This window comes from Antedon mediterranea, chromosome 8 (genome assembly GCF_964355755.1).
Source record: "Antedon mediterranea chromosome 8, ecAntMedi1.1, whole genome shotgun sequence".
NCBI classification, from domain to species: domain Eukaryota; kingdom Metazoa; phylum Echinodermata; class Crinoidea; order Comatulida; family Antedonidae; genus Antedon; species Antedon mediterranea.
This window is the reverse complement of record NC_092677.1, coordinates 2,522,500-2,537,151: the sequence shown is the minus strand read 5'-3', so window position 1 is coordinate 2,537,151 and position 14,652 is coordinate 2,522,500. Positions and strand designations below refer to the sequence as shown.

Sequence of the window (14,652 nt, the reverse complement as noted above, 5' to 3'; positions counted from 1 at the left end):
ATTTAATCCCTCCATTCCATCCATCCCTTCTATCCCATTCAATCCCTCCATTCCATCCATCCCTTCTATCCCATTCAATCCCTCCATTCCATCCATCCCTTCTATCCCATTCAATCCGAGGGGTGGCACACCATTTCTATACCAGAACTATTCCAATATCTACTGTTGACGACAAGGTAATCAGTCAGGGAGAAATGGCAAAAGGCTTGCTATTTCTAGGAGTTTTATCAGATAATCTATATTGTTTTGACAACTCTTGTAACATGACCACATTGCTTATTTTGCCATTTACCCCAAACCCTGTGAGCCATCCATTCTACTAATTCCTCTTTCCATTCCATCCATCCATCCACCCTTACTTCTTTCTTTCATTCCATTCAATCCATTCCATCTATCCCATTCAATGTAAGCGATGGGATGGCACTCTATTTCCATACCAATAACTATTCCAATATCTACTATTATCATTCCATTTACAATATTATTATAATTCATAATGTACACTCAAACTTTATTTTATCTTCATTGTTTTCAAATAACACTTAATATAAATTTTGTGAAACATCAGATAATTAGATATATATATATATGTATTATTAGCACAGAAATAAAGTCATCGTTACTTGATCATTATTATAAGATAATTGTGACATTCAAATGTGTAATAAGCCTTAATGCTTTGTAAGTATATATAATATTAATGTATAACTGTTCATATCAAACGTGATCGTTTTGATAAACACTAATATAAAACTTGTTATATTTCAACCAAGGCAATCGTAACAACAGGATTTTGATCAAAAGGTTTATCTGTGGCGGCGACACTATTACTTCCACGCCCCTTAAAAAACACGCGCCGCGGAGAATATGTACATTACTGTTGGTATTGTCGCAGTCAGACATAAGATCAAATTATTTATCTGTGGATGCGACAAGATCAGTACCCTTAACAGACACCACAAGCTATGGAGAATATGTACCTAGTACAGTACTGTTGGTATTTGTTGCTGCCAGACATAAGATCAAAGGACTGTTACGAGTTCCTATCTTGGCAAGGCGAGCTTAGTGTCCTGTTGTTTGATTGCCTTGTTTTACACCAATATGATTCACTTTTATTTACAAATAAAATTATTCAAACAAAATATATAACAAAATGATTGAAAGGAAGGTTAAATGCGTAAACTTGTTCTACCACCATTACTTTTGGGACTTAAATCTTAAGTACATTGACTTAATCAATACATGGTTTTTAATGAGTAAGACCAGATTAACAAGTTTATCGTACATTTTATAAGTGATTGGTATTTTGAAAGTAATCATTGTTCCCTGAAGCGCCGCAAGATGTATATTGCCGATTACAACTCATTAGACCCAGAACACTTACATTTAAAACAGAATGCACATTTATAACAAAATGCACATGCTTCTGTGACAGAACACTTTAGATTTACGACAGAACAAATTTACAACAGAACTCATTTACAACAGAACACTAGAAAACTTCTAGTTATGACAGAACACTTGTATAATTACAACAGAACACTTGTATTTACGATAGATCACTTGTATTTACAACAGAACACTTGTATTTGAAACAGAACACTTGTATACAACAGAACACTTTTATGCAACAGAACACTTTTATGCAACAGAACACTTGTATGCAACAGAACACTTGTATGCAACAGAACACTTTTATGCAACAGAACACTTGTATGCAACAGAACACTTTTATGCAACAGAACACTTGTATGCAACAGAACACTTGTATACGACAGAACACTTGTATGCAACAGAACACTTGTATGCAACAGAACACTTGTATGCAACAGAACACTTGTATGCAACAGAACACTTGTATGCAACAGAACACTTGTATGCAACAGAACACTTGTATACGACAGAACACTTGTATGCAACAGAACACTTGTATGCAACAGAACACTTGTATACGACAGAACACTTGTACACATTTACAAACAAACACTTCAAATCAAATAATTCATTATTATTGAGATTTGTGATATGTAACAAGCTAAGATGTAAGGACTGGTTAGGTAATGTTAATTCACTGTGCGCATTCAATAGGAACGTCCTTGCTCAATTCCTTGGCGTAAGTTTTACAGAGGAACATGAGATATAACCAACGGCATAACATGCGTAGATCTTGAGTCATATGTCATCGCCAATCGAAATTAAGTCTCTACCTGCGCGGACTAACATTTTGGTCCTTGAGTTAAGCAGACCAACGTAAGAGATCAATTAAAAAATAGCCGCATCAACTTTTCTGCTCCCGAAACAAAGACAAGCACTATCATACTCTTCTAATAATTATAAAATAATACTAAATATGTCTTAGAAGACACGGTTATATTATATACTGTATGTTCAATTGCTCCATTGGGTACATTCTTTTATATAAGCAAAATGTATTGCAAATATATATTATTCTTGGGTTTTGTAAAAGAGTGTATTAACATTTTATATGCAAATTGATTTATGCAAATTGATTTATGCAAATTGTATCTGGGGTACTGTAGCATGATAAAGTTTGCACATTATGCAAATTAAGATTGAATGAGTCGTTGAATTTTGCGAATAAATTAAATATTTTTACTAATATTTACTTATTTTTCTGCATGATGTATTTTCAATAGATTTCTTATTTTGACGATGTTTACTCACTTTTGAATTATTTTAGGGGGAGGAAAAAATAAAAGCAACTCATGGAAGGCGTTCAAAAAGGTAGGTTTTTATTAATTTTGTTGAGTTTTTAAAATTCTTTATTTGTTATAGCATGTATCCCCTTTAAAAGAGCACATCTGTATGATTGGTAATGGTATTTATGGTAAAGTTGGTAAACCGTGGTAGATAGTAGGTATTGGTGGTGGTGGTGGAGTTGGTAAACCGGGGTAGAGATAGTAGGTATTGGTGGTGGTGGTGGAGTTGGTAAACCGTGGTAGAGATAGTAGGTATTGGTGGTGGTGGTGGAGTTGGTAAACTGTGGTAGAGATAGTAGGTATTGGTGGTGGTGGTGGAGTTGGTTCTGGTTTATGTAGTAGTGATTTGGTAGCGATAATAGTTGGGTCTGTGATGGTAGCAGTTATTTGGTAATGGCTCACGTGTGGTGGTAATATTATTTCATATTCCCAGTTTCCTGAACTTTCTGCATTCTCACTCCTGAGGACAATCAAAGCATATTGATCGCAACGTTGAGAAACAGTTCTTTTCAGAACTAATATAAGTGGTGTACCGAAAACTTTATATCAACATTTGATTTTGCCATGCAAACCTTCAAACATTTTTACCTTAAGCTTTATTTAAAATGATGGAGAGATGTATCTACAAATAGTGATATTTAACATTTGATTTCGCCATGCAAACCTTCAAACAATATAATCATATTTCAATAATAAAATATATTTATAAACGTAATAATTTTTATATGAAGAAAAGTGTACTTACCACTAAATCACTTGCTTATATTTAGGTGATTGACATTATGATAATGCATGAATAATGTCATATAAATAGGTCTGTTTAGTAAAACAACATGATACTTAGGTAATGAATATTGGTGTTAAGTTTCAAATTAGTTCTTACGTAAGTGCATATATCGCCTTACTTTTTTGTCATCAATATCTTTCCAAAAAAAAAAACACAAAAAAAATGAGAAAAAAACTTGTAACGAGAGATTCTGTGTAAATCTCTTTATTATGGAAAATTATGATAAATATGTTGATGAATAGATTGAGTTTTAACGAAAAGGCCAACAAACTCGTTTTTTTTCTAACTTCTAGAAAAGTATTACATTTATATTATATTCTCATCTTAATTTTTTTTTTATTTGAAAATTATTGCTAATTTATTCATTGAAATGTTATTAGAGATTGACACAGTTCTTCATTAAAATGTAAATTTTTTTTGTTTTGCAGTTTTTAAGATCTAATTTTATGCGATCTTTCTAAAAGTCTTTCCTTGGAAATCAACCCCAATAAATGCATATTTAAATGTGTACGATCTAAATTTATATCTGAATTTGTGGGTTTTTTGTTTTTAACTTTAACTAAGTTAATAATCGGTATCCATTGGCATTTGGAAATCGGAATGACAGACTTGTGAAAAATGTTAATTATTAAACCGAATCGAAGAATAATAACGCTATTATGAAATTAATTTGAAACTTAATGATAATGAGGAGAAAAACATTTTACGAGGCAGCAAGTAAACCTAAATTGATACACTTAGCCGATTGCATTACATGTAATGTGGATATACAGGAGAAGGCCTAGCAGGCTGAAAGCGCTAACTGTGAGCGTTAGCAGTCCATTAGTGAGATATATACATTGAGTGTATCAAACGACACTTGTGATATGTTGATGTTTTTAAATCCCTCAACAATGATTGAAATATTGTGATATTAATAAAAACCACAAACAAACCCTTTCCATTCAGTTATTAAACATAGGATTGTTCCATACTCATTTCATTTGCTATTATTGGTGTGATTTCTTGATTGAATGTGAAAGAATATAAATAAAAAGGTATTTTGCTGTTGAAAAAGTTGAGAAATGGCAGAATTATGTGACTTGGATGATTAAAAAAATAAAAAAGAAAACAGTGTTACCATAATTAATTCTAGAAACTAAACATGATATTAATGTAATGTTTTTGTTTTATCAAGATGTGCATGATTTTCAAAAACAAACTTAACCAAATTGAAGAAATAATCAAAAGTAGTTTTATAGATTAGTTAGTTTGTCAATTACTAATGTTCATTTTTTTCTCTAATGGTTTGATTTTTTTCTGATTATAAAAACACAACATTATAATTACACATAGTGGTTTTGTGGCATGGTGTGTAGTAACAATGTAGTAATAATGATACTATGGAACATTAATGTTTTTGCACTTTTCTTTAGTAAAAACTTCACAATCTTTAAACCATTCATTTTCTAAATTCTAATTTTTATAATACAAATAAATTATTCTACTGCAGTTAATGCAGTAACTACACTTTACTCTTTAACCTGGTTATGCAATTGGGAAACATTTTTTTTAGAAACTATCCACTGCAGTGACTTCCGAAAAAACTTCTGAAATAAACTAAAATCATACATAAAGCTCTTTCTACAGACACTATCTGTGAAGTGCAATATATGGACATGATGATGTCATCACTACCATATTTAGGCATATCACTACTATTTGGGTACATCACACTTTTTTATCATGCTAGTTTGATAGTGTAGACAAAGCTTTAAAGCAGTAAAGACATGTTATTACTGTAGTTTAACTGCAGTAGAATCATTTTTACATCCATTCCCGGTTTAAATTTTTGAGATATAATTTGTTGTTGATAAAAGAAAAGCAAAAACAAATGTTTTTATAGTTTAGTCATGGTGATTTTGCTTGCATCCACTTAACAGCGTTGTTTCTCCTTTTATTTGTATTTACACAATAAAGTTCCAGTGACCGTTCACACTGTCGTTCTGTTGAGTAAGTCTTGTTTTACACTCACTTTAGTTGTTGTCTTTGCACTCATTAATATTCAAATTTATGTAAATATATGCAAATACTATGCATATATTCTTTGGTGATCTGTATGCTATTTTTAATTTTTTCTAGTTTTTATACTTTTTAATACTTTCATTTCCTTTCTTCCCTTCACACCGTTTTTTCATACTTTCATGTATTTTCAAAGTTTTAGAATTTTTAACAACCTTCCTTATGTTTTTGTGTCTCTTAACTGAATAAAATAATCTACACCTTGTTTAAAATAACCCAAATAAGGAGTGTGACATCATGAGTATGCTTTGATTTTAATAAAATATAAACTATTGTAAATGATTTATATGACATAATTATAATGGAGTTTTTAAATAAATAAATATGTTTTTAAAATATAATAATTTTGTAATCATTTAAATATGACGACATTTCTTTAAAAAATATACGTCGAATTGTATTAACAATGGATAAAGGTTTTAGTCTAAATTAGTGGGTGGGATTATACGCAACCATGGGATTATATTCAGCAAGTAATATTTTTATTTATTCATTTATGTTTTTCAAAAAAAAATTATTTGACAAAGGGCCTCTGGATATAAGCTTGCCCGTGGGTTTGGAACGTTTAAAATCTATTAAAGTAGAAATAAATAAAATAATAAATAGATTGATAATCTTTGAATCGGTTCTATTATTTGGGTTATTTTTATACATAAACATTATCATCAGTACATTATCTGTACACACTTCTGTTAATGCTATTTTCTTCTTCTTCTTGATTCGTTCCTCCAAGGTTACTGTTCTTTTGTTTGCAATGAGATTTAGTTTACCACTAAATTTAGAAAGTCTTCCTTCTTGATGATTGTTACTGTCTGTTCATTCCTTCTTGTAGTTAAAACAAATAAATTATTATTATAAATTATTTGTTCTATTTGTAATATAGACGACTCTTCCAATACTGTACTATCTGAATACTGTAAACTATCTCAATATCAGAGTTTTCGTGAGGTACTAAAGGTTCCAAATTCATTTTTATCATTAAAAACACAAACAAATACTAGACTTTGTGGAAAACTAGACATATTCGGCCAGTCCAAAGGTGTCCGGTATTGAGAGAGTTGACTGTATATGTACTTCCTTTGAATTACTTTCCTTCTTACTGAATCACTTTATTTCTGTGATCCTCTTTCCATTTTGTTTTCTTCTGTACAGTAGTTATATTTACCGGTATGTCATTTATTTTATTTCATTTAAATGTTTGTCATTTTCCCATTCTTTGATTTCATTATCTTCTCATGTCATACATTTACATTGTAAAACAGGTGTTCCTAATTTGCATATGACACATTATCATCTTTTTCTGGAAAACTAGTTTTACAAAATAAATAGGATATATAAGTATATTATTATTAATAACTAAATATTTATATAAATTCTTTAATATACCATAGAAACTCAGAATAATTATTTACAATATTTAGGGTACCACATTAAACCCATAGTACCACTGACAAATTTACCAAGCATGAAGTGTAAATTTTAAAAAGATAAAATATGTTTATATGTTAATATAATTATGTATGTTAATTATTCATGAATGTTCATGTACACTGCACATTAATGTTAAGTATATGCATGTAAATATTTGTATGAATATTACAATTATTTAATTTTTTTCAATTAAATGTATGTTTAATGTGAATTATTTAGATATAAACATAATTTATAAAATGTTAATTTGAACAATTAGTATATCAATACACACTGCATGATGTAAATCTGTAATGTACAATAAATATATAATTGTTATGTACATTGTAATGTTACTAAACATTGTAATATTTACCAAACATTGTAATGTTACTAAACATTCTAATATTTACCAAACATTGTAATGTTACTAAAACATTGTAATGTTACTAAAACATTGTAATGTTACTAGGGGCCTGTTTCTGCTGCAACTGCTCAAAATACGGTATAAAAATACGGTATTTTTTATACCGTATTTTTTAGTACCCCGTTTCTGCTAACAATACTTCTTGGGTGGTCGTGTTAAATTTCATCTTTTTTACCCAAATTGCCATTCATTTATTTGATCGATAATTAAAAGTCGCAATAAAGGAAGTTTTACGTCTCACTTTCAAGAGCCTAGCCCTAGTGATAGAGATGTTGTGAGAGCACAGAAAACATCGTAATGGGGACAATTAATTTGTTCCCTCCCCGAGTTATTGTATTTTGCAATGTTGTACTGCTTTCGCAGGCTCTTCAGCTTTGAGTTTACTTGCTTTGGAGACAAGTTTATTCCATACTCCTGCTTTATTTTTTTAGAAATGTCTTTATAAATGTGGTTGTCCCTTTTATTACCTTTTAGTTGGTCAGACATTTTAGCTTCCCCACACACATTTATTTAGTAAAACTGTGACGTATTCGCTCCACATTTTCGCCGAATATATCTATACATGTGTGTAAAGCAGCTAACAGCGACAGAAAATAAAAACACGAATGGTGACCTTTTGTCATGTAAAAAAAAAAAACGGTATTTTTTATTGGCAGCAGAAACGGGTACAAAAAATACGGTATAAATTTGTAAATACCGTATTTTATCCACAAATTTTGTGGGGAAAATACGGTATACAAAATACGGTATATTTTTTATGAGCGCAGTTTCTGCTGCCAAAAATATACCGTATATATACGGTATTCAAAAAATACCGTATAATATACGGTATTTAGTTGGCAGCAGAAACAGGGCCTAAAACATTTTAATGTTTACCAAACATTGTAATGTTACTAAAACATTGTAATGTTAGTAAAACATTGTAATGTTAGTAAAACATCGTAATGTAACTATTGTTTTCTTTTCATTGATATCATCACAAGCATTTTCAGTATTTTATTTTTATTTATTTTTTTATTTTATTTCGAAACCCAAACAGAAGCAAAAAAATGTTTACCATAACAGGAGGGTTACAGAACAGAACGGATACAAATATAAAGAACAAATGCCTATTAAATAATAAACATTTTAATAAGGCAGCATTTGTACATTATAATAAACTTAAGCTTAAACTGATTCAATGAATATGAAAAAAAAATCTAGTATTTTGTATAGCGTACACAAAATATGATTATGATAAATTGTATTGTAATTGAGTGGTTTGTCGAGCAGCTTTAATAGACCTTGACTTTTAAAAACAAAATAGACTGAGCAGGCCACTGTCGCTGGTCATCTCCAGCCATTTTAGCCATTAAGGGATCTACTATATACTATAGCAAAGTAACAAGGATCTGTTATAATAATATCATCATTATATCACTCTATATTTTGTATTATTGGAAAATTTCTGAAAAAAGTACAGCTATAATAGATATTGTAGGTTTCAAGTGACTAGATCTCAATAGAGATACAAGCAAAAAGCTAAATCAAAATGATGAAGTATTTAAAACAGAATGGAAGTAATTAGAAAACAAATTTGAATATATAAAGCATACAATCATATAATATTTTCATTACTGTATAATATTTATTATTATTATCATTTTAATAGTGACTTATACTGTATCTATTAACATATATTAGATCATCAACCAAATGTTGTAAAGTCATATATGTAAATGTTTACTACATTACAGCTAGTTAAATTGAATCAAAAATTTTTTTTTTTCACATCACACATTGCATTCCATGTTACGATGTCATCCTTTATTTTCATGTGCTATGATCACTAAAACTGTTCGCAACTAAAGTGTTTTATGCGTACACTTTCTATCAGAGAAAATGCTTTTAATTATTGTGTTTTAATTGAGTGATTCAATTTGAAATTTATCTATTTTTAGCGATGTTGATCTGGACACGGAGAAAGCGAATTCTATGTTGTCACAGGGTTCGTCATCATCAAGCATGTCAACGAGGTTTGTACTATGTTTTGGACTCTTCCATTAATCACGTAGGGGAAGGATTAGTTTTAAATGTTTAGGTGTCTGTCTCATTATACTGTAGTTTTATTTAGGATATTTTTGTAAATAAATAGAAAAAATATAATGGTTTTAAAAATATATCAGATAAACCACAAATATCATGGGACCAATAAATCAAAATATATTATATATAAGTAGAGCTACAGTACACTATTAGCATGTGTACGAATAATTTACAAAGATAGAGATTTATTTTAACACTTTTCTAGTATTATTATTATATATTGTATCCAAATAATAAAGATATTAACTTTTAAATAGACTGAATTTCCTTGTGTATCATAGGCTAATTCCCAAATACTGTGGCACATGTGAATTATTTTTTACCCTAACATTACCAGAAAATTGATTGAAAATGTGATGAACATGTGATAGTGTATCACAGAACTTTCCTAAGATACAGTACAAATAATCTTTTAAATCAATCAATTTTTGAATTTACCAGGAGTCATGATTCGTTATTTTCATCATGCGAATCAAATACAACATTTCGACACGACATGCCTGAATACGACGATTCCGATCTTGACGTAGAAAACGATATTCCAAATTGGCAAGAGAATGTGGCGAAAGACTTCCTCAAGAAAATGAAGAGTAAAGAAATCAAAAGACAAGAAATTATTAATGGTTGGTTAAAGATGTACTTATTAGGGACCTTGTCAAAGTTGATCTACTGCAGTTACTGCAGTAACAATTGTTTAGCAAACTTCTTTTGGGGTAATCATACACACTTTTTATTGCAGTGATTACTTTATAAACACATTGAACAAACTAAAAGTTCAGTGTAAAACAAAAATGTAGTTTACTGCAGTTACTGGCACAGTAGAATAATTTTGACATGATCCGATTTAATTATGCAATATTAAAAGTTAAATTGTTTTTGTAACACTATTTTTCCCAATGTCTACATCATGTCATATAATAATTATTTGTACCGTACTAGTGTGTTTGTTGATTTTCATGAATTAAAATATAATTAATATGCATAGAAACACATGGATATGCAAATTTAGGCATATACAACACACTTGTATTCAGAATGCAGAGGTTAATTTAAAATTTATCAAAATTATATTTTTTTATCTGTGTTTATGTTTTCTGTTTTGTAGAATTATTCCACACTGAGAGGACGCATGTTCGAGGCCTTAAAGTGCTTGATAGGGTATTTTTCCGTCCAATGCAACATGTGCATGGGTTAGATCAGGAGATCAAGTTCATATTCCCAAATCTTATTGACTTAATTGAGGTGCATACATCATTAAATAATGCAATGAAAAAGCGCAAAGAAGCATCTAGCAATAACGTCATAGAAGAAGTCGGAGATATCTTGTTAGATAGAGTAAGTTTTTCTTTTATTTTTTTATTCTTTCACAAGTAACGCGAGAAAATTTTTTGTTCCTGTTTATAACTGAGTATAATTGAATGATAATGATTCAGGCTTATATAGCACATTATGCAAAAGCCTCGGTGCGCTTAAAAGTAAACATAAAATGCAAGAAAACTATTAAAAAAAGAATGATTTGAATAGATGAGCTTTTAAAGTGTAGATTAATTTTCAATATACATTGGTTTGAACTTGAATTTTTATATTTATATTAATTTTAGTTTGATGGAGCAGAGGGAGAGAGAATGCGTAAAGTTTGTGCCACATTCTGTGAAAACCAAGCTGCCGCGTTAGAGAACCTGAAAGCTAAACAAGCGAAAGACCAAAAAGTGGGCCAGTTTATGACGGTAAGCTACAAAGAATCATTTTAAGTTACTGCAGTAACTACGTTATTGCAGTAAGAAATGTAGTTACTGCAGTAATTTAACATGACCTTTTTACAATCATTTCTAGTTTTTACTTTGTTTCAATGTACAAACATTGTTTACCTGGATAAATTAGAGGGTGATACCATTATCTGATAGAATGGTCTACTCTTTGAAAATGTATTCCTCTGTTCGGAGATAGAGGCTATATTTTGTTTATCCAGGTAAGCTAGGCATGTAATAGACACCACTGTTGGTTTGTGTAGTTTATGAGGCGGTCAGCCATAATTTTTATTGCAAAATTACTATAATTATAAATAAATTATAATTTTCCACAAATATGTTGTTTTTTTTATCATAATTTATTTTTTTCTTCTTCTTTATTTAGGAAGCTGAATCCAATCATTTATGTAGACGATTACCATTCCCAGGAATTATTTCCATTGTTTATCAACGAATTACAAAATATCCACTACTTATAGAAAACCTTATGAAATATACAATATGTAAGTTGAAATCCGATTGAATCTGAGTTGAGAATTAATTTGATAAACTAATCTTATTAATCTGCAACAAAGTATTTGAGTAATATTTTACCGATAGATTTGTGTCTTAAACTTCCGTTCTTATTTTGATTTCTCTGAGTTTTGTTTGTAATTAATTTTAACTTATATAAAATTAATTTGCTTATTTACGGCATAGAATAATGAATAGAGTGGAGTTGTGGCTTGGTGGTTATGATGCTTGGCTACCAATCTAAGGGTCCTGTCACATGTCAGGATTTTTTCTCATGACAATTTGCAACTCCACTCCCAAAGACTTATTACACGTCTTTGGGAGTGGAGTTGCAAATTGTCATGAGAAAAAATCCTGATATATGACAGGTAGAGCATCTTGTGTATATGTTTGTCGTGTGAACAGGAGAGCCACCTTTAAGAGAAAGACAGTGATTGAGTTCCCTTGTGGTTATCCTTGGCAATTTGCCTAAAATTGAATAAAATAATAACTCGGCTTGACAGTGACTCCTAAATATGTATTCAAAAGGAGAGATTCTACTTTATTTTAAATTGTCTGTTTTAGCTCCGAACCCAGATGTTGAGAAGTTACAGAAAGCTTTAGAATGCAGTAAGCAAATGCTAAGTTACGTGAATCAGGCAGTGAAAGAATGTGAGAATCAACAGAAACTTGTTGAAATAAGTGGACGCATGGACACATCACCTCTTGACCGATCCAATAACCCTATTGTACAAGAATACAAGGTACATTTTTATTGCATTTATTTTGTAGATTTGTAATAAAAAAAAATTAATAAAACTCCAACGTTGTTAAGTTGTGTCCTAGTTGGAACCACGCTTTTGTGTTTTGGAACTGATGTATCTTATGGGTAAACAAACTATGCTATTCACCTGAGGTCGACGCCTTTGTGTTTTGGTACTGATGTATCTTATGGGTAAACAAACTATGCTATTCACCTGAGGTTGACGCCTTTGTGTTTTGGTACTGATGTATCTTATGGGTAAACAAACTATGCTATTCACCTGAGGTCGACGCCTTTGTGTTTTTGGAACTGATGTATCTTATGGGTAAACAAACTATGCTATTCACCTGAGGTCGAGTCCATCAATATAAAAGATGCTACCTTTCTTTTCCATTATCTGCAGCTGCCATCTTGTGCTTCTCTGATTTGATAGCGGCACTAAGTTTTTAATTTTTTTTTTAAAGAAAGCTATCTAGCTTGATGATAATTTGTTGTTTTTAAATTATAGATATTAATAACAAAGTAGGCTTGACTATGATAAAGGTTTTTACATAATCATTATATGATACGTTTGTTAATAATAACTTGGGAAGTTGTTGTTGTTATTCCTGTATTTTCCTGGTAAAACAGACGATGACCTAGTTTTTGAGACATGCTTTAATTATCGATTCAATAAAAAATGGCGAAAACATAACATTTTTTTTATGGTTTAATTTTCATAGAACATTGACTTAACAAATAGGAAGCTACTACACTATGGAGACTTAACATGGAAAATAGGAAAAACGAAAAAATTAGGTAAGCTTTTGTGTGTAATTAGACGTGGTTGAACAAGCTCCAGCGCTCTGTATTGTATGGCTAAGCTGAATGACCTATAAATTATAAATGGTTAAATAATTGGCTTGTCTGAAATATCGTTTAAGTAAACACTTTAATTATGAAGAGAGACGAAATTAGATGGATCCTTTAATCAGTTGCAAGCAAACATGTTTAATGTACTCTCAATGTGTTATGTTTAATGTGTTTTTGAAATGTTTTAGTATATGTAAGGATTTACCTTTATGTTTATGCATACAATTAAAAACAACCTGTGTACATGATACAATATTTTGTGTGCTGGATATCTTAATCTTATCCTACACTATCAAACTAGTTGGACAAAAAGTGTGATGTATGGCAGTAATATGCCGAAGTATGGTAGTGATATGACATAACCATGTCCATACATGGGCACATCACATAAAGTTTGATAGTGTAGACAGAGCTTAACTCTATATCACTCTAACTGTATATTGATGTGGTCTTTAGATCTGCATGTATTACTGTTGGATGATATACTAGTGTTACTACAAAAACAAGATGAACGATACGTGTTGAAATGCCATAGTATGACTGTACAGCGCGGAGATGACGTACGCAATACACACAGCCCAATTGTAAAGTTGGCAACTCTACTATGTCGAAATGTTGCTACAAGTGAGTTGCATTATTTACATATTGAATGCACAAAAGTAGATCTAACTAATGTACTTCTCATGAACAGACATGTTACAGTATTATATTAACATTGCTTTACTGAGACTAGAACTGGTTTGCATTGGGGTTCTGCATTATAATATAAGCAAAATGGTGGACAGAGATGTTCCACACCAAAAATAGTTTTGAAATGTTTTATTCTGAATAATAATACTTTAGATTAGAAAATGCTTACAGAAGTCTTGATTCAACATGCTGATTGGAAGATGAATTGATTTGACAACTAATTTTTTGTTCTCTTTGTAGACAAAAAAGCGTTTTTCTTAGTAAGCACACAGATTACAGGCCCTCAGATTTATGAACTGGTTGCAGGGACCGCTATCAAACGACAAGCGTGGATGGACGTCATTCTAGCGGCGCAAGATGCTGCTAAGAAACGACCGTCTCGAAGGAGGGAAGCACGCCCCTCTGCTGTACCAATCATACAGAGGCGGGAAGTTGAGGAGGATAGGTAAGTAGTTATCATAATAATACAGAATTATAAATACAAAATGTTTAATGCTGAAAAGAACGGTTGAGGTTCTTGACGTTTTAATCAATATACTTTGGAGGAGCGAGAATTACTATAATGCAGACTCTAGAGGTCTAACATCTCTTTTCCGATACTTTTTAGCTTCTTTATT

General features: G+C 30.8%; 1 protein-coding gene across 4 annotated transcripts in view; it reads left to right on the top strand.

The window, feature by feature from the left end:
• LOC140056941 (uncharacterized) overlaps positions 1 to 14,652 on the top strand; it is a 35,130-nt gene that overhangs the window by 10,644 nt on the left and 9,834 nt on the right. For 2 of the 4 annotated variants that reach the window (XM_072102470.1, XM_072102468.1), the window contains exons 6-16: positions 2,702 to 2,745; positions 5,467 to 5,499; positions 9,346 to 9,420; positions 9,932 to 10,113; positions 10,596 to 10,825; positions 11,092 to 11,217; positions 11,624 to 11,741; positions 12,316 to 12,494; positions 13,216 to 13,291; positions 13,802 to 13,969; positions 14,276 to 14,480. In XM_072102470.1, coding sequence (XP_071958571.1) covers positions 2,702 to 2,745; positions 5,467 to 5,499; positions 9,346 to 9,420; positions 9,932 to 10,113; positions 10,596 to 10,825; positions 11,092 to 11,217; positions 11,624 to 11,741; positions 12,316 to 12,494; positions 13,216 to 13,291; positions 13,802 to 13,969; positions 14,276 to 14,480 — 1,436 coding nt within the window. The remainder of the gene's footprint in view (positions 1 to 2,701; positions 2,746 to 5,466; positions 5,500 to 9,345; positions 9,421 to 9,931; positions 10,114 to 10,595; positions 10,826 to 11,091; positions 11,218 to 11,623; positions 11,742 to 12,315; positions 12,495 to 13,215; positions 13,292 to 13,801; positions 13,970 to 14,275; positions 14,481 to 14,652) is intronic. The other 2 variants (XM_072102471.1, XM_072102469.1) reach the window with 1 other exon arrangement.